Source organism: Ceratina calcarata, unplaced genomic scaffold (assembly GCF_001652005.2).
Source record: "Ceratina calcarata isolate Rehan_Ccalc_2016 unplaced genomic scaffold, ASM165200v1 scaffold81, whole genome shotgun sequence".
NCBI lineage: Eukaryota > Metazoa > Arthropoda > Insecta > Hymenoptera > Apidae > Ceratina > Ceratina calcarata.
Genome location: NW_017179422.1, coordinates 547822 through 567873, shown reverse-complemented (window position 1 = coordinate 567873; position 20052 = coordinate 547822). Strand labels below are relative to the sequence as shown.

At 42.9% G+C, this 20052-nt stretch overlaps 1 protein-coding gene across 1 annotated transcript in view; it reads left to right on the top strand.

Moving 5' to 3' along the window:
* LOC108631120 (uncharacterized) overlaps nucleotides 1-5580 on the top strand; it is a 36355-nt gene extending 30775 nt beyond the window's left edge. Inside the window, exon 5 of the mRNA XM_018034837.2 lies at nucleotides 4599-5580. Coding sequence (XP_017890326.1) covers nucleotides 4599-5011 — 413 coding nt within the window. The 3' untranslated portion in view covers nucleotides 5012-5580. The remainder of the gene's footprint in view (nucleotides 1-4598) is intronic.
* The last annotated feature ends 14472 nt before the right edge of the window (nucleotides 5581-20052 follow it).

Genomic DNA, 20052 nt, shown 5'->3' with positions numbered 1-20052 from the left:
TTTTTAATTATAGGAAATACGTTTTTCTAAGGTACATAAACTTTTGGGATTGACTGTATACCCAATACGTCCTTAATTGGGGCTGTGGTTTACTACAAACCGAGACATTAATTTTAGAAATATGGTAATATATCTTAAATCATAGTCAGATCAGATATTAAAATATCGTTGGCATAACATTAGATACTAAAAATCGTTTTATCACCTATTGATCAGGCACGTTTATTCGAATTAACACGACAGAGGCGGACAGCAATGTGAAATTCAAGCTGCCCGCAGTAAAGAGGTGGATCACTTGTCATTATAGACGGAGGTCCCTCTTTTTCCCGGTTCCAGTTTCATGACCAATTCTGGTCGGGGACGATGGATCATTCTTGTTAACGAGACTTTTTGCCCGGCTCTCAGGTGTCGTGGATCAAGCGAAAGGACCTTCAGGAGTTACTAACCGTAGGGTTGAAAACGTACGCCAACGACGAGCGGTTCCAGGCAATTCATTACCACCACAGCGAGGATTGGACTCTTCAAATAAAATACGTTCAACCGAGGGATGCCGGATTGTACCAGTGCCAAGTATCCACCCATCCACCCACGAGTATATTTCTGTTCCTCGAGGTTGTCGGTAAGCGTGAAATTAAACACCGATATAACCCATTTGCGTGCGGCCTCCGTTCGATTTTCGGCCGTGCTCGTGCATAGATGCACACGTAGATACGTACACGTAGTGTATCAACATCGACCGTCGCTTGTGACGGCCATAAATACGCGCCCCGTTTTTTTAACCGTCCCTTTTATTAATACAATTTTCAGCATCTCGCGTGTTATTTCCGCAGATTCGATTGAATGTCCGGTCTGTCATTCGACCGGCCGAATGGAATAAATTAAATTCTTGTTCATTCCGTTGAATGGCTAATGAAATTGAAATAAACGTTTCAAAAAGAGCTCTTTTCACCATTACGCTGCCCGTTTTCGCGCCCGTGAGAGAGCATATTCAACAACGGCAAACAAGCATTGGGAAAATATCGTTTCGATTACGCGTATCAATCATTTTTCCTCTTTTTCATCAATTTCAACGATTCGATTTATACATCATCGTCTATGCGGTCCATTCAGAGAGCGCCCACTCGTTTCTTTTATTCCTAACTGCGTCAGCGACAGTGAATATTACATACCACGAATGCACGATTAAATAATGCAAATACAGTAGGCAGAAAAGATGAGTTTCTTTTCGTTGAGTAGCCTTGTACGTGGGCGCGAAAAGTGGTGTAGCTCTTTCTCAAAGGGCCACGTAAAGAGCATCGTGGCTATTTAGAGATAGCACACTTTGTCCGGCTTGGTGATAAGAGGCCCAAGCAAAAGAACATCTATAGCGACATTGCTTTTTCTTTATACACCAGCTCTAGGAGAAAGAGTCCGGAATCCGACTGTTCCCTTCTACACCGGATCGTCTGCTTCCAGATTATTTTCCGATTCACCCTCCGCTTTTTCTCAACTCTTTCGTCGTCTCTATTACTCAATTTTGTCTTTGTTTCGGTTCAGTGTCTACATTTTCTTTTTTATTTAGGCAGACTCTCGTACGAGAGCCATATCGTCTGAGGATAGCGAAAGAGCACTTTTGTCTGGATTTTATTAAGCAGTCGTCCGATCAATAGCGAGAAAATGCTTTTTATCAGACGCAGGAGGCAGAAGTTCCATGAATTACGATGTTCAGTCTCAGCGTCGCCGTTTTAAGCACCGCATTCTCTCTCTCTCTCTCTCTCTCTCTCTCTCTCTCTGTATGTCTTTATCTATGTGTATCATGTAGTATTTGCATTTAGATTCCAGTTTTTAGAACTACGCTCCTATATCTGTGCCCATAGATCCATGTGCTTATATATCTATGTTTAAACGTGTGCATTTCATGCGTGCGCGAATATGCCCCCGCGCTAGCGAGCACGTACGAGTTTGCTATCTAATTTTGCCCTGGTTTTCGGGATCGTGTTTTTCTCGTGACATCTGACGAATACGTACGAGAACCTTTCTCAGGTGCTTCTAATATTTATACTCTCTCCTGTCTAGAGCTCGTCCCCGCCCGAATCTGGGACGCGTATTATTTACGTTTCCTCTCCCACGCTTGAAATTCATGGGCCGAGATTCTTCTGATCTGAGCGATGATGTATAGCGGCATCGGCGCTAGGACGTTTCGATTACAGCATTTTATATGCTGCTAAATGGCAACGACGGTTTATAACGGCAGGACAGGGACGAATGTTACTCCGGATGCTAGACGAAATATCCTGGATTTCGATGATCGATTCGTGTTGCGCCTCCCTTGTGTAAAGCCGATTCGCTAATTACCGCAGTGTCCCTCGGACAGGTATAAATTTATACGTTCGGTTGTTGCACCTATTTATTTTCTCTTTTGCTCGCGATAAATTACCGGTGCCCATTCGTTCGATCGCCATCGATACACTTTCGAACAAGGAATTGTAAGTGATATTGAACATCGAACTAACACACCATTTTCAGATACTTTTCTAGAAAATTTCTTGAACGCTCCTCGAGATATCGTATCACAGTTTCGATAAAAGATATTTCCGACAATAGAGCATCGGTTTGTCTGGTTCTGATTTGCTGGATTTCTCTTCGGTCAATGCGCGACTTATTTTGTAGTTCCCGCTTTAAGAAAACTATGAGAAACCAGTCGGCTCCGAGCGTCTGACTATACGCGCGCTTATTCCCCTTAAGCATGACGTGCATAGCTATACACTACTGCGTACGGTTCCACAGTGATCCGCGGCGTGGTGAGACATGGCGAGCAGTTTCAAAGACGAGGCCGCCGAGTTAATGCGATTAATCGATTAATTCGAGTTAAGAGAATTAGCATTCGCAGGACATTCCCGTCGCTTTTGGTTATCGCCTCCGGTAAAAGAAGTGAGACTAGATAGGAAGAAAGAATTGAATTCTGTAGCTTGCTCACTAATTAAAACGCGATCGAAGTGAATGGATTGAGCCAGCCCTTTCTCGAGTCGACGGTATGCACCACCACTCGCGAGTGGCTTCGTGGCTGAAAATCAGATTGAATTACCAGAGAATAAGAAGTTGGTAAAGGCGTATTTAACGAGGGCAGCGACTCGGAAAGAATTTATCTTGCCTGGTAACGTCGGAATCAATAACGATCGTCGGCATTATGGTCGAAACGAAGATAGATTCAAAAGTTGACCTTAATGACGTCTCATTAGTGCGTAATTAGTCGAGATAAATAAAAAAAAATATTATTTTTTCAAGAGATAAATAAGTTGCTTCGGGCTAAGAAGTACGTCGACCTTTCCAAGTATGCGTTCATGCAGCCGCCGCGCGGATCTAATTTTAATCATCCGATATTGCTACATCACCCTTAAAACTTTAAACACAGACCACAGAAGGGATTACATCACACCACATTTAATAAGCTTCTCAATTTCCACGGGATAGTACCTCGGCCGTTATTTCTTTTTCCCCGTGGAAATTAATTAAGAAACTAAATTACAAACAAGATCTCGGATAATACGTTGGCATAATTGAACGGACGGAAAGAGAGAAATGGGTGGACAGATTAAAAAAAAAAAAAAACGAAAAAACTCTATGATAGACCGAGCTGGTCGGTGAAAATAGGAATGCAGAAGAGAAAGTGGAGAAAGCACGAAATTGGTCAGCCAGGCGAAGCGTATAAACAACAGAGCGCAATCGTTTTAACGGGGGCTGTATTCAAGTCACGGGGTAAAATCGAGATGAAACCGGGAAACGAACAATCAATGGAATTCTGATCGTCCTCGAGTTCTGACGTTTTAATAAATTTCGTACACGTCCTTCTAGCCGGTGACGAATTTGTTTTTATTCGCGAGCATCGTCTAGCATCTGACTACGGTCAGGACTCAACGGACGGAATGAACGGTCGATCGTGATTCGAGAGGAAAAGAGTTGCATTCGAAGCGAAGCGAGAGCTTTAAAAGAGCGTGCCTGTATCACGCAGGGAACCGCTTAAAACTCGACTCACACTCTCGTTCACGTGCGTTCGTCCGTGGCGCGCCGTGAAACGGAAGCCCCGACGTCGAGGGACTGAGGGTGAACGGGCAAAAGTATATCCGGTGGAGGGATGACGAAGGTTCCGCCCCCATGTTTACAATGTTCCGTCACACCTGATCCTATAGGAAGCTCACGGGTGCCATGTCAATCCGCGTCGGTGAGCGGACAAGCGGACACGACGTCGTTCAAGTAAACGAAAAGGTAGAGATGACTAGGTGTTACAGTAGGAGAGAAAGAGAGAGAGCTGTCACACTCGTGGTAGGACGAGGGGTAGCTTAAAATTCTCCGGGTAGCGTCAGCCTGTGGGAGAGAGAACACAAAGGTTGCTTGTTCTATAGAGCGGTTAAAAGAACGAGCTAGAACGGGACAGCGAGACAGAGAAAGGAGGAGAGCGAGTGAGATTTTGTACGCCATCCCCGTATAACCCTTAACCAGCCGCACGATGCATACCTCTTTCCCTTTCCCTGCCCCTCATAACCGCCTCGGATTCTAGTAAACAATATGGGATCGGACGGTAAGCTGCTCACGTCTGACGCGTCACGTTTTACCATTTGCAGAGGCCAGAGCCGAGATAGCCGGTCCCCCGGAGAAGTTCGTGAGGCCGGGTAGCACCCTGCAGCTTCATTGCCTAGTGAAAAAATCGACCGAAACGCCCTCCTATCTATTCTGGTTCCATAACTTCCGAATGATCAACTATGACACCGATCAGGGGGTCAATGTCAGCACGGATCTGAACGGGCGCGAGAGCTGGCTGGAGGTACCCCGTGCGTCCGATCGTCATTCCGGAAATTACACCTGCGAGGCGAGTAACGCTCAACCGGCGCGGGTGCTGGTGCACGTGTTCAAAGGAGATAATCCAGCCGCGATGCAGCACAGCATCGCGTCCTCGCCATCTGTCACAGAGTGCACCGCGCTATTGATGATGTTCACCACGTTAAAGCTGGTGTTGCACTCGAACGCCACGAACTGACCGTAACAGCGTGTGCTGTCGACTGGATAGAAAGATGAACGTTGCGATATTTCAGAATAGGGAAAAAAGTCCAAGGGAGAGACGAGAATAACTGTATGTGTGGTCTGCGACCTTTTTACGACTTGACAGGTGCAGTTTGCTCCAGGAAGCTTTTTCTCGCAAGTGACTCTAGTTAGACGTGGAATTTCTAGACTACGATTTTCTTCCAAAGGTGAGAGAAAAATTATCGTGATACGTAATGATTAATTCTTAAGGGTGGTGATTGTGACGAATTTGAGCTTGAGTCGAGGAGTACGGTTGAAAGTAGAACAGGTGTGCATGCTATGCTCGCGTATGGACAAATGGGACAAAAGTATGTAACAAGTTAAAAAGGTAACGTCAGTGTAAATAGCGAAACGAGTCTAGTGTGTATCGTTAACGTCGCGGATGCTCAAGTAGCCACTTTGAACAACGCCCACGTATTCCTTGTATCGCGTGAATAATGGAGAATCATCGCGAGAGACAAAAAGATCCTGTCTCTATTTGACTGTATTTTTAAACAGTGAATACATATTTCATGTATTTTTAAACAGTGAATATAAATTTCATCGTGTTTCACCATTCACACATATAAATGCAGAGAGACGCGCGTACCTACTACGTGCATGCGTACGGGCTCAAAGAGCTCTGGCATTTCACACGCCACCATCTCTATTAAGCGTCGTGCGATACGTGTAAATGTGTAAGCCGTGTGTAACTATCACGATCGTAAAAGTGTAACTGTATAATCTGTCGTGCGACGAGTGGCACGATTAATGGCGATAATCCTGTCGCGATCCGACGCATTTTACCAGTACAAACTTTTCAACGATGTTCCGCGGACTACTGGTAGCGACAACTTTATGCAGTCGATGGTGTCAACTATCTCTCTCGACCTGCGCCCGGAAAATTTGTTACGCTAATGGCAGCGGTGAGGGATCGCGACAGTTTCGCGCCACCGGTTGTTGACCAGCTTTTCACAACTATCCTGAAAGGGAAAAAAGCGAGTATCATGAGGGTGTAAGCGGAAAATAATAGATTCACGCTTACCGCTGTACGTAGTATAAATACATTCACGTTTCGTGTCGTGTCAAAAGGGAGAAAATTCGCCGAGATATAATGGGATGATTCGGCCTACAATACACGTACAGGTACAGGTGTGCGTAATTAATCGTGATAATCCGGCGTAATGCAGCACAGCCTAACGACATTATCTTCTATTGCCTTGCTCCGCACAGACAACCTTGCTCATAATGTCTAAATTAGTTCTATCTGACGTCCACGAAATGACTATACTCAGGTGCGTCGCGTGTGCAGGAAGGAATCGTCGCGATGTTTCATGGAAAATTGTTGCAAATAATCGTTGACTAGCGTACTTGGCCTCTTGGCAACCATTGATCGCGAATCGACGATTAAATGTTGTCGTATTTAATGTATCATATTATAATAAATCGAAACTTCCATTAAACATCGAGTCGACTGTGCCAATCGTTACATTGTTAATAATTCGTTCTCGTTTATTCATTACATCAAATTTTATTCAATATAAATTTTCTCAAATCAATTATTATTGACCTGTATATTATAGAATTTTATAGAGAATCGTTTGAGTTAAGAATCACAGTAACGTAAATCAAAATCCGAGGCAATTGGACAAACATTTTTTATATTAACATATCTAAAATATAATATTCCTATAATTTCAAAACATGTGTTGGGAGTTTCTTAATAGTATCAATCATTATAGAGAAAACATCACGGAGTTACATCGCTGTGATTTTTAGCCTATTTGCCTATCAAAGAACGTAAGACGATCTTGTCGGACCAGGATGTTTCACAGTGTTAGTATTGCCCGTGTGTTTCCAAACTAATCCACTATTTCCTAGGTAGAACAGCAGTTTCACGTATCCGTACACATTGTCAACAGGAATAATCCAGTTTCTGCAAATAATATACCCGGCGGTATTACCGGTGTGATCGAATATCGATGCGAGCGAACAAGTTGGTGCGAACGGTACCAAAAGTACACATCGAGGAATTACCCTACAAAATATGTATATTGTATCGATCCGATAATCTCAATTATTTGATCGTTTATGAGCGATGATATTAATTTCAGTGTGCGTCGTTTGGCAGGAAGTATTTCATTTGTAAACACAACTTGAAACGATGGATAATTTAATACCGCGGTTTCCAACCTGGAGGGCGCGGCTCTCAGGGGAGACGCGGACTATTGCCAGGGGAGCCGCCGGAAACCTTTTAGTAAAAATTTAATGTTCATACCACAATATTTACAAATGAATAAACTTCATATCGTAGCATAACAGTACAAATTCAGTGAAGTTAAACATTACTTCAATTTAAAATTTATTTTTCTTACATTCGTGTACATTTGTTTAATTCTCGTTAAAAAATTATCCAGAGCGGAAGCTCTTACAAATATGCATGTTCGTATTGTTATATTAAAACCTTGTTATTATTCTGTTAATTGTAGTTTTCAGTATTTTTTTGTAATAATGTTATTATTATTTAAAACGTGTATATATTATTATATCTATTAAAAGATAGAAAAGCGCGGAAAAAAGATTTTTTTTAGAGAGGCGTAGTAGCATAAAGGTTGGAAACCGCTGATTTAATGTGATGTTTAATGATATGTCGCTGTCTATTGTATGTACATAAATATATATATATATATACATATATACATATACAAATATAAATATGTTATGGACATCGCACAATGTTAATCTCATTTATGGTTGAATAAAGTTTTCATAAAAATTCCATTTGACTTGAGAATCCGCAGACGGAAGCTGTAATTATTCGCGAATTTTCTAATGACGATGGACAGTTTTTTTCGTGTCAAATGAAGCATCCATTTTATTCTTATCACTATACTATATGTATACGAACATACGTATTCCAGTACGCACCAACGTACATTCTCCTAAAGTTTTTTGCAAATTGACAGATCGATATTCGTGCCGCTCCAGCAAAGGAGATACATGTAGATACGAGTAATGAATTATACTTAGATACTCTTCGGCAACACAATAGACAGCGTTTTTACGACTGTGTAATATAAGACAGGTCTTTATTGAGGTAAAATACCAACGGAATGCGATGGGTTCACGGTGCATAAGCGCTTTCATTCATATCTCTCTAGTTTCCCTCCCTTGCCTTCCCTTGTCGCTTACCATATCTATCGGCTCTCTCGCTCGCAGTGTCTACCCGCATTTACCTCTCTGGAGATGGAGAATTATTTCGCCGTGACACAGTTCGAGCCTTAGTCTCCGATAATAGCTGCATGCTAATGACATTGTTTACCACATTAAAATTACCGTTCCGCTCAATCGGTACTAATTGATTATTACGCCGCATCGAAATTATTCAAGAATTACCGCTTCACTATTAATCGACGCAAAGCAGTGTTCAAGCGATCCTGCTCGATGTAGCGGAACACCGTCGTAGTCGTTCAAAGAATTCTATTGTTCTTGATATCCGAGGAGGAGGTAACTCTCTCTAACGAAAATTAGCCGAAACGATTTACTGAAGACTATTTGTCTGGCGCAGTAGTTGGAACGTAATCGAAACTAAATTTCACAATAGCCATTCTGAATTGTCTCTAGATTGAAGACGGTTTTAATAGCCACTCGATTATGTTTACCATGTATACCATCAAAGGCACTTGATCGAGAAGTTCGATACGAAACTGGAATGCAACTCGAATTACCTTCCCCAACGGTGATTTTACCTTCATGCTACCAGTCTTGCTCGAAATATCGCACTGCCGTTGCACTAGGGAATACGAGGCTTTCGGTCGATGTATTCGAAGGTTAAATGGCCGAATTAAAACATTTACATCATCCGATTTGCATCTCAATGAAATCCGTTCGGTTCGTGGGACCACCATCGTTCCGGGTATCTCCGTTGTATCGTTGACTTGCCTATTACGCGGCAATTAGCGACGTTTAAATTTTATCCAGTCCTCTAGCACTTGTCCTATTCTTTTTTTTTGCTTTTAAGAAACCGTTTCCCATTGACCCGATTTAAAGCTTGCTGGGATCGAATAAAGTGCTGCCCTACAATCAGCACTCGGTTTTCGACCTAAATTTGAATCGTTAATATCGTGTACCAACAGACCTGGACGTCATTATTCCAGAAAGATGACTCTAATCTATCCCGGCCGTTCTCGTCAAGATCGACGGCTCCGATTTTGATTTGTCTTGGATAGAGATTATTACTTCGTGCAGGATCAGTCATGCTTCCAATCCGCCGATATCCATCAGGATATTCCCTGGATTGGAAACCATATTAATAAGTATGCATTTCCCAGGAGAATGTAATTTCAGATATGCAAACTGATGAGTTTCCAAAATAAATTACCAAATAAGAGATCTTACATCTGCTGTTACTGCATCAGGTACGTGAGATGTGGGCTAAGTATCACAGGTATCACGCGTACCCTCTGGCACACGGTGGTATTCAACGTGTTGACTGTTTCAAGGCTTAACCGGACGTAAACGAGTTACAAGTTAAGCATACACAACGTTCGGAAGTTGCGGTTTCGCGAGAGGAGTGTTGTCGGAATAATCACGTTAGAAGGGAGGACAGATATCAAACGTTCTCAGACACAAAGGACGTACACTTGTAGTATATAGTTTCTGCAACGTGTGAGACAAAATAAACACGCTATGTAAACCAATTCTCTGTAGCTTCCTACGCCTCATTTAGGTATCAGCAACCGGACGTTCATCGGCAATTCGGGCAACGCGACGCACGCGCATGATTGTGCATGCTGATAATCGAGCTAGTGCAAACTAATCAAGAATCGCAGAGAATCCTTTGGTCAAAATTTTGTATCGGAAACAGAAATATGTTAATAAATTGAAGTTATTGGCCTAGTGATCGAAACTCCCAATTTAGAGATATTCCAGTAATTTTCAAATGAGAACCAATCGAACGTGCAATAAAATCAATCCGGAATTCTACTGGTATCATGACATTCATCCTCTGGCTATACGTCAGACACTGATGCGTGTTCGCGGCTGCGGCTGTTTCTATTCGCTTCGAACGACTTGCATTTTTGATGGATTTCGAACCAGTCTATCCTATCGCGTCTGCGGCGGATGGGGGCAAGTGAAAACGAGGACAAAGATCGATGCAGAATCCCGGAATGAAGCAAACGAATTAGAAGTTCGCGGCATCAAAACCGTAGAGTGTAAGGAGACATTCCATCGTAATCCCAGTTTGTAACTGTCTGAAGTTTTAATGCACTTAGACAGCGATTCTGGTAAAGGCTATTCAAACTTTATCTTCAGTTGAATCGTCATTCACGTCGCGCTCCTTTATTCGCCTATTCTAAATATACTCGGGTCCTGTTCTTTCAATCCTGCTAGGAAACTGTGCGCAATCCGTGATAAAACCGATAGAGGAAATGTTCCGTTTATGTTTTCCGGGGAGCGAGCTCGGATACAATTTGTTCTCATTACCAACTTTTCGGAATTAACGAATTAATTCTCGGCTATTAGACGTTCGAAGTAGGAGGGTGCGGTGCAACGACCAATTAAAGTAGTTCCGCCGTACGATATCTCAATTGTTTAGTGATTATTAAGGAAAGGAGCACTCGACCGTCGCCACTGGGATCGATAAGAATGCTTATTGCAGACGATGCTCGGCTCTGCGGTTATTAGAAAGGGACTATGAGGACACTCGAGGAATTAAAGACTGAAAACGCGATCAGAATCGGCTCAGAACACTTTGCCTCTCGAGAGCTTTTCATTTCATAGCCTGACAGCCTGACACAAAAGTAACGAGGCTCTACATTTTTATTTTCATCTTTTTCGAAAAATATCTTACAAATCTTTTTACACGATCGTTCACGAACGTTTTGTATTTACCAAATACACGCTGCTTCGAGGTTTAAATAAAAGAGAGCTGCTTTATTTCAATTTGTCGCATCCCTTCAATTAAAAAAGCTTCTGCTTTTTCATTATACTTTACATACTTTATACCATAGAAAAAAGATCGAAAAAAGGAATAAAGGCTCCGCGATTCAGGTTGACGAGTGCATGGAGTTTTAATCAGACTCAGAAACCGAGTTGGTTGAGACCGGCGTATTTGCCGACCAACCGTGTTCTCGTCCATCTTGAGCGGGATTCCGGAAGAAATTCCGAATACCTAATGCGGCCACTAAGCCCGAGCTACTCAACGACCAAGATAATTCTATGAGGCATACCTGGCCGGCGCGGCGTTGCTAAATGACTGCCAGCTCGTTGGCTCGATGACCTTATCGACCGGATGAACTGGGATTGACCCGTGCCTCGTCAGCATTTTACTGACGAACCGTGATAAGCCCCTGATTGTTATATACGGCAAACAAGGCGGTTCGCGCGTCACGAGAAGCCAGAACAAATTCGTTTTGGTTGCTCCTCAGGCCGCGTCATCCACTTAAAGACGGCCCGCGTCCGGTCGTCGTGTCGGCACGATCGATATTTCAGAAAAATTTGTTTGCGCTCCGGTTCACCAGGTTAAAAAGGGATGGATGAGGAAACGCGACATAGTTAGCACGGTGAACGTGCATACATAAATATGCGGCGAGCGTAAGAGACATGGAAATAGATCGATGTTCAACTCAACCAGAGCGTATATTTTTCAAAATCAGCTCCTACATCTCGTCATTAGCGCGCGAATATACGTACGTGCTTATGTAAAAACAAAAATGAAAGGGAGTCTGGGAAACAACAGATAGAGAAGAAAAGAGTAATTAGAAAATATGACCATGGAACGAATACGCCTGTACCTATCCGTCGACGTGTATGAAAAATGCAAATTTACATTGGTGCCACTGCACCGTAACAGTTGATTCGTTCAACGACGCGGCGACAGAAAGGAAAATTTTAGCGCAAACGTATCTAATTGCAGCCGGCCGCATACGAACGTCGGCTAACGTAATTGCGGTAAAACATGCATTTAAAAGCCTTTAAATATTGAACGCGTTCCTGATGAATATTTCAAGGTATACACCGGCAACTAGTATACGGCCGGCGGCTTGTGAATTTTATCGTTCCCGAGTGGGCGGAAAACAAAAATTTGTCGACAAATTGAAACTCATGAATCAGATATTTTCCTCGCGGTGCAATTACGATATTGGAGAGGTTTCGCAAGCAGGCACGCGAGATTCTTTCCCATTGCGTGGTAGAGTACGCGTTTTACCCTGCAGTACCGGAGCAAATACGTTTCCCCAAGTAGATTAGATTTTATGTCGAGAGCGGCGTATAGAACGGTTTTTGACGGGTCTGCCTCCGTGACAAGTTCACGGTGTTATGCATACAACGGCGATCTCGTTCCCGTTGTCGAAGGATTATACGCAACCCGGCGCAGATGTAACGACTTCGACAAAACAATGGGATCATCCACCGTGACGGCATGCATACGCGTACACGCGATGCCCCAGTAGCCCCGAGTATGCAAAATGCATTTTAAAGAAATATTTATGGAGCTGCCTCTGTACGTCTTTCCGTCGCCTGCGTATGAAAACAGGTACGCGCATCTTTTATCCTGCACCAGCAAATTGTTTCAACGCGGAATAAGGAATCAATATTAAACTTGTTAATGGCTGTAGATAGATTACGAAAATAATTTTACCTGCACGGGGGATGAACGGAGCGAATAAAATGGATTTTCGACGTTGAAAAAATGTAAGGTTGGTAAATCCGATTTGTAACGCGCCTAGCTGACCGCAATTGCACGATGCGATGAGCGACGTCGGTGTCGACAATCATTATCACCGCTATATTCGTCTGATCGGCGAATCGGATTGTGAAAAAAAAATGTAAAAGGGAAAATTTGCTTTTATCATGGGTTTTATCACGAACATCGACTTCGTTCCGCATTCGCCTCCTGATACGAGAGTCGGACTAATCTCGTTGGAGGTAAAACGCTTCCAAATAAATGTTTCCCTGTAAATATATCCAGCGAATTATACGTAACCGTGATACCATCGCCATTCGCTTCCAAGTCACCCTGGAATATCCTTGAAATGGGATCATTTTTAATAAAGACTCAAACCCAGCACTGAATTCATTTTCCATTCCGAAAGGCTAGTCTTACACAAAAGAAGAGCAGCTGCCATTGATTGCATGCCCAGCAGATATCTTGTACGATCCAGGGAACGATTCAAATAATTTAGCGGTGTATAGCCACGAAGTGAATAATTCTGTTGTGAAAGAGAAAAGAAAGCATGATTATGGGACGGCTCGTTTACGTGCCAGCCGATTCTGAAGATTCATCGAGTAAGTACAAATGTATTCAGTTAATATACAATGAAGTTTTCAACCGTAATTTCCTGTAACAATGTTACCCTCAAATCCTAACAGGAATAAAGAAGGTCGGCCTGGGATTTTTGCTTACTTTCACAATTCTGGTTATCGAATCTGCTCACGGTGTAGTCTGTTCCATAGCTTTTTCATCGTCACCCGAACAAACGCCACTGTATTTCGTGTTTCGAAACGAAGTCTGTCTGTCATCAACTCTATCCTTTATCGTAAATTACGTCGTCAAAGGGAGAAGCTCCGGGTTCGTGACGAGGCGGTTTCAAAGTAGAAATCCGTTCCGCGAGGAGAACAGGGTTAGGAGGACGGAAAATGGGATAAGTTGGATCGATACGATAGGGATATCTGGTGAATATCGTTCGCCACGCGAAAACTACTGTGAAACGGCAAGTTACTTAAGAAGCAAGATTCCACGCTGCTATCCGCGGTTCAACCTTCGCCAGTTCTCGATTCCTGCTTGATTGCGTAAGACCGGATTTGAGATGGGCCGAACGAAGTTTCAAGCGTAAAGGGAGAACCAGCCATGGGTGAGCTGGCGCTTTAAGCCTGCGGAAAGTAGGATTTTTCGTTGTTCCGAACGTGCGAAACTTTCGACCAGGCCGAAGAATCGAACGGCGAGCTTACACTTGGGGAACTGTACAGATCGTTCGGTTATCACGGTTTTTTCGATGACTCCGATAATTTGGCAAGGCACAAAGAAAAATCCGCGACGATAAAAGAAGTTACATTTTATCTTTTAATATTGAAGGTATTTAAGAAATCATGACATCCTGCGTAGTCAACCGTCACGGTAGTTTACAATTAATCTTTGATTCTAAAATGTTCAGCCGGAGAGTTAAGGAAAGTTTCTTTCGCCTCTTACATAAATGAACACTGTCGCGAAAAGTTTATCCAATCCGTATTATTTTTCCTCGTTCCTTCCTCTCTTTTTCATTTTTCTCTTTTCCTGCAGTCGTATTGAGGCCAAGCGCACGGTTCATCGGAGATCACAAGGGAAAGAGTCATGGTCATTTGTATGAATGCACTTGCTTCCTTCTTATAAGGTTTTTCCCCGATCGGACTCTTTTCTTTTTCATATGTATATATGGCCATCGTTGCATTCTTCGCTCTACAGTTGTTATCGAAGCGTTCCGAGAAGATCGACCAACTCCAGATATTACTTGTTGATATTGTGGATGTAACAACTCGAACAACGGGGAATTACCGATTCTGTTTAACGTGCAAGTCTGATCGCGAATGTAATAATTGCTTTCTTCCCTTTCATTGAACCGTTATTAATGGTTCGCTATTATAATACGTCTAGAGTGCGATTCAATGAATTGAACAACCAATAACTTATTCGTTAAAACACGATTTTATTTCGCTCCGACGGTCTCCATTTCATTTTATTCGAGGCATTATATTAAATAAATTTGAACGAATACACTCTCGTAATCCAAAAATTGCTGATGGGATGAAATAACGATGAAAAGAGTGGTTCTGGAAATTTGAAATGAACGAAATGAATGATCCATGAATTGAAATAAAGTGGGTATCTAGACACACTGTGCGTGTTCTATTCTATAAGAGAATAAACATTCAGCGAAAATGATTTATACATCCTATTTCCTGTAGTTAAATCAATTTCCCTACCGTTGAAGCGGAAAGAGGGTCGAAACATTTGGTTTCGCGCGCGCCGAGAGCGGAATCGGGAATGAAAATAACCGGCGCAGCGTGGTTCTCGAGCAACGGTGCTCGGGAACGAAACACAGGGAATAAATGCGTTCCCAAGTCTGTCCGAACAGGCCGCGTGTTTAATGAGTTTAAAATCTGGCGCTGACCCAAAATCAACCCCTTCCTCTACGGCCGCGTGCGCTCGTTCCAACCATATTAATCGCACGCACGTTTCACGAGATAACGCTTGTTGGACTATCTGTCAGATAGATGAAAACAGTTGATACGAAACCTGACTGATTCACTCAGCAATTAAGAGTTTAACTTATCCAAAGCCAGCCTATTATGTTTTGCGTACCAGAACATTACCTCCCGTCCTTTAATCATTCCGCACTATAGACTGACGGAAATTTATAGTTGAAATCGTCGTTACAGCTAGCTGCTGACCGCTACTGCTGTGTCACGCGAATGTTTCGACACCGTTCGTTTATCAATCTCGCCGGTTAAAACTTTCGCGAAGGCGTTCAAAGCGAGCCGATAGGTCGTCTCTGGTCGCAAACATGCACGACCTTTCCGCCTCGGCCTTTTCTCTCGATCGACATCGTTCCATTAACATCGATCCTAGACATGGGACGGGGGGTCAGTCCGAAATGAAACATAACCGTTTCAGTCGGTGCGCGTACTGCTATCGTGCCGTCCGACGTCCGGCAACTTGCCGCTCTCGCGAACATAATTCAACCGCGTGCACAATCGGTTCGGCGACACAAGCGTGTAATCTTGCTTGTATGTACCTGTCGGGCGATATCGGGTCTCTGTAACTAGCCGTGCAGCCTAGTCGCTCCTAGCTACGGATCGAGTCCCCTTTTCGATCGACGGGCACATGGAACGAGAACGGCGACGCTTTCGTTCGCGGCTTTTGATTTACATTAATTGATTCCGCAGCCCGATACCCCGCGGTATATTCTCGCGGATGAATGATAACCGCGTCGAGATCCGATCTGTGCATGCATATGTATAATTCCAGCGTCGACGATTCACGAGAATCCGATCGAGAAGAGGACCGTGCGCCGAGGGGATGGAATGAAAAAGGGAGGATGATTTACAGTGAAAAAATGCATCTAGCCCGATGGATAACCGATATCGCAACGTGCTTTAACCGAAGAACAAAAGTTCGTTTATTGGTAGTTCATGACGTATGCTAATTATGAGGATAATGAATACATTGTTCAGCGCGCAACTTAAAAGACAGGCGATATTCGATATTATCCTCTCGTTGTTCTCTGTTGCGTTTAATTAACAACGTCATTGTTCTGGTTTGGAGAACGGCGTTACCTGGGATGTAATTGCTTAGCTCCTTTCTTCCTTTCATCCTCTTTTATCTGTGTCCCCACACCCCCGCGTCGACCCTCCTGCGCGCGCTCTCTATACGTTTTCGCTTTTTTTGTTTTAATTAAATCCCTCTCGTTCGAACCGCTCTTCGGGAATTTAAATATTTCATCGAGGATTACACGAGCTAGCAGCGCGGCACCGGTGAAACGAATATCCTAAAATACAGTCCCCGGGGCTATCTATATCCGAAACCACACTTATTGGGGTGAACGTCTAGCCAAAACCGATGAGAAATTTGCCGCCGTTAATTCCCGTTTTGCCGTTTTGGGATTAACAATGGATCTGCGTTACTCACTCGGTTTCATGAGCAAAGGTTCACGACTGTTGAACGAGGAGGAACGTAGATATTTCCCATAGAGTCGTTATTATCATACGTGTAGTTCACGAGCCCCGTAACGGCTCGTTCCAGCGCAGGAAGAAAGGAAACGCAGCACGCAATTTCGCGTACAATCGAGCAAAAGCGGCGTGAAATTTTGTGGCGACCAACTCTGGGGAACACGTCATAGTATGTGCATGGTGTAACTTTGTTTCGGTCAGCCGCCACTTGGTTGTCGGGCACGGATTATAAAAGTCCCTAGTCGATTTTAGTTGACCGCGGATCCACCCGCACGTGCATGTGCACGTTGGGTCTACAGGGTGATCAAACTCGGCGATCGCGACTTGCCCGCTTTAAAAATGGACCAACTTATTTCTCCTTTCATTTTTTCTTGTCGTTTTGCATCTCAGCTGGCTCGTGACTTTGAAATGGTTCAAAGTTTTCTCGTATAAAGTAGCGGATTATGCAACTCTCTGCTTAGCGACAGTTACATGTGAAAAGTTGGACGTACGATATTCCCTTTCAGAGCATTACGAAAAAAGTGGGAGTACAATTAAAATCAATTATGTTCTGAAATAACCTAAATTGAAATTTTTAACATCATTACGGGGGGATACATTAACGAAGAAAGATTGATTACGAAAGTAACTTTTTTAAAACCTACACGTCACTAATTGAAAATCTAATAGTGAAATTAATTTATTATTCTCAATTCTCTTCTTGATTGTGCCAGTTTAATTGTTTCGTTAACCGTTTCAAACTTGATTTATTTGTAAATACCAGGGAAATACAATCTACGAAATCAATTTAAAATCAAAATTTAATTACACGAACGTGACGCGCCGGTTGTCCGCAATTGCTGTCCGCACGATTCGATATACGAAAGATTGTTGTAACGGATCGATATTGCGAAGGGTTAAAGAAGCCGCAAATGCGATTAGATTAGTTCTGGCAGTAATCGCGAAAGCAAAGCAGCCGTACCATTAATCTCGCTCAATCTTCGTCGAACGACGTTTCGTGCTATCCCTGAAATGCAATCTCGCGCACTTGGTCGATACCGTACGCTAAGAGGGATTAGGCGAGTCACAGTTTGAAGCATGGACGCGCAATTAAAGATCAACCTCTGTGCCGTTATTCGACGCGGACGGTATCGGCGCTGAGGGGCGTTATCAGTGGGCACGTTACAATTTTCCGTTACAATGCCGAAATGTGTGAACGCCGAATCGACGATGTGCATTCTGCGTGGAACTAAACAATGCGTCCAACAGGCGCCGACAACAGCGGATGACCGTAAATGTATCAGCATAAATCGTCCATTCGATGGAACTATCGAGTGGTGAAAATAAAAAAAGAGGTGGGCGAGAACGACGGTTGACGGGAGGGAACAAAGGCAGGGATGAATATTTTTTTTAGGAAATGCGAAGCGACGAGGACTAAGGCAAAAGAGGTGAGTCAGTTGGCGCGGACAGCAATAATGGTGAAACGTCTATGGTAATGGTAACTACGCCACTACGCTGCTATAGACGACCATTCAAATTTGCGCGTAAAAGCCGCGTCGAATTGCCATCGTTTTTGTTCGGCCGTTCTTTTTCTTGTTTCGACCCCATTTTTTCAGTGGAAATGATTCGCGCGTCGCGCGTGGAATCGCGACGAAATGGACGTACAACTTTGTCTCCTTTCTGCCGTTAATTCCTGATTAATTTCCCCGAGTTCAGCGTATCACCGGTCGTTCGCGCGTTTAAAATGGGTTTCCTCTGAACTTTTCGCATAGTTTCACCGCGGAACTTTCTCTCGCATTTCTCTCGTAGCTCATCAATTTTTCTAAATACCTTCACTCGTCGATATTTCCTTTTTCAAGTTCCTCAGCGACCGCGTGAACAATTTGGATGGAAAGCAGAGTCAAGAAGGATGAAACGCGTCAATGACGAGCAGAGCAGCTGGTGGTAATATGAAAAATTCAAATGTCTTCACGAATTTAACGCACGCCCAGTGAATATTTAATGCGTTATAAGTTGACGATGAAACGTGAATTATTCATACAATAGGTGAACTCCGGTTAAAGGACTTTAAACTACACGCGTACACACACCTCCTATTTCCCTGAATAACGTACATATTTATAATAACTAACGCAGCCAGAGTTGACCAGCGAGCGCGGCGTTGCTTTCATCTGTACGCTAAAAGCCTTATTCCCTTTTAGCCGCTACTAACGTCTGATACATAATTCTAATTAAATCTGCGCATACTTTAACCATACAGCGTGCACGCGATTACGGACGCATTGTTCATCGCGGTTATTCGCGAAACGTGCAATTGAAATTGTTTTGCGATATCTTTCTCGTTCCTCTTTGTTTCCGAATAATTTCGTTAACAGAACTTGTCTCAATTTTCGGCGCACGATGAAATAATTATACAATTTAATTGGATAATTTCGAACAATCATTCTACACGGACAATAATGTTAACGAACCGGGAATCGGTCAATAATTGCGTTGTATTCAAATCTTTGCACGTTTGTCCAATCTTTCTTCGGTTTCAGTTTTCATTTGTTTCCTCTTTTGTTTTATATTCAAAATCTCTCAGCAAATTCGCAAATACAATAATCAAATCAATGATTTAAATTCAACACCGCGGCCAATTAACATCGAGAAACGTACGGTGACGCGTTTCAGGGGACAAAAAACGCAGTGCTTTTTTTTCCGCGGAGGGAAGGAGACAAAAGCGAACAACAGAATTACTACGGTATAAAACTATAAAGCGTCCGAACGTTTCACGCAGCGCCGGGCCACGCTAGAATACAAATGTTTTTTAGCAAACGAAATCGGCGACACAACAGGACGCAATTTGAATAACTTTTACAGAAGCTCACTTAGTACTTTGGTCTGAGTAATCCACGAACAAATCGGTTAATCGCATCAAAATGATTGATTAAAGTAATCGAATCAAAATGATTAATAAGTAAACGACACTTATAATACCGTCAAATACATTTATCTTATCTCTTGACAGGAAATGAAATGATTAAAGAATAGAAATGGTAATAGATGAAAGATAACAAGTCTTATAATTAATGGGTTCATCGCCTGTCGTGGGTAAGCGTAAACATTGTTCAGGAGTTTGTTTGCACCACAATATGCTAGCACATGTTTGTGTATAATGCGTACCTACATAGACTGAAAGCGAAATTTCCTCGAGGGCGACGTTCTTATCTTTCAATACAGCAATCAAGTGCCATGTAAGAATTTGTTACAGCAATTGCCAATTTCGTTAAACGTTTGACTAAAATAATCGTGCAAAAATGCGGCTTATCAATAAACGTGATAACTCCAACG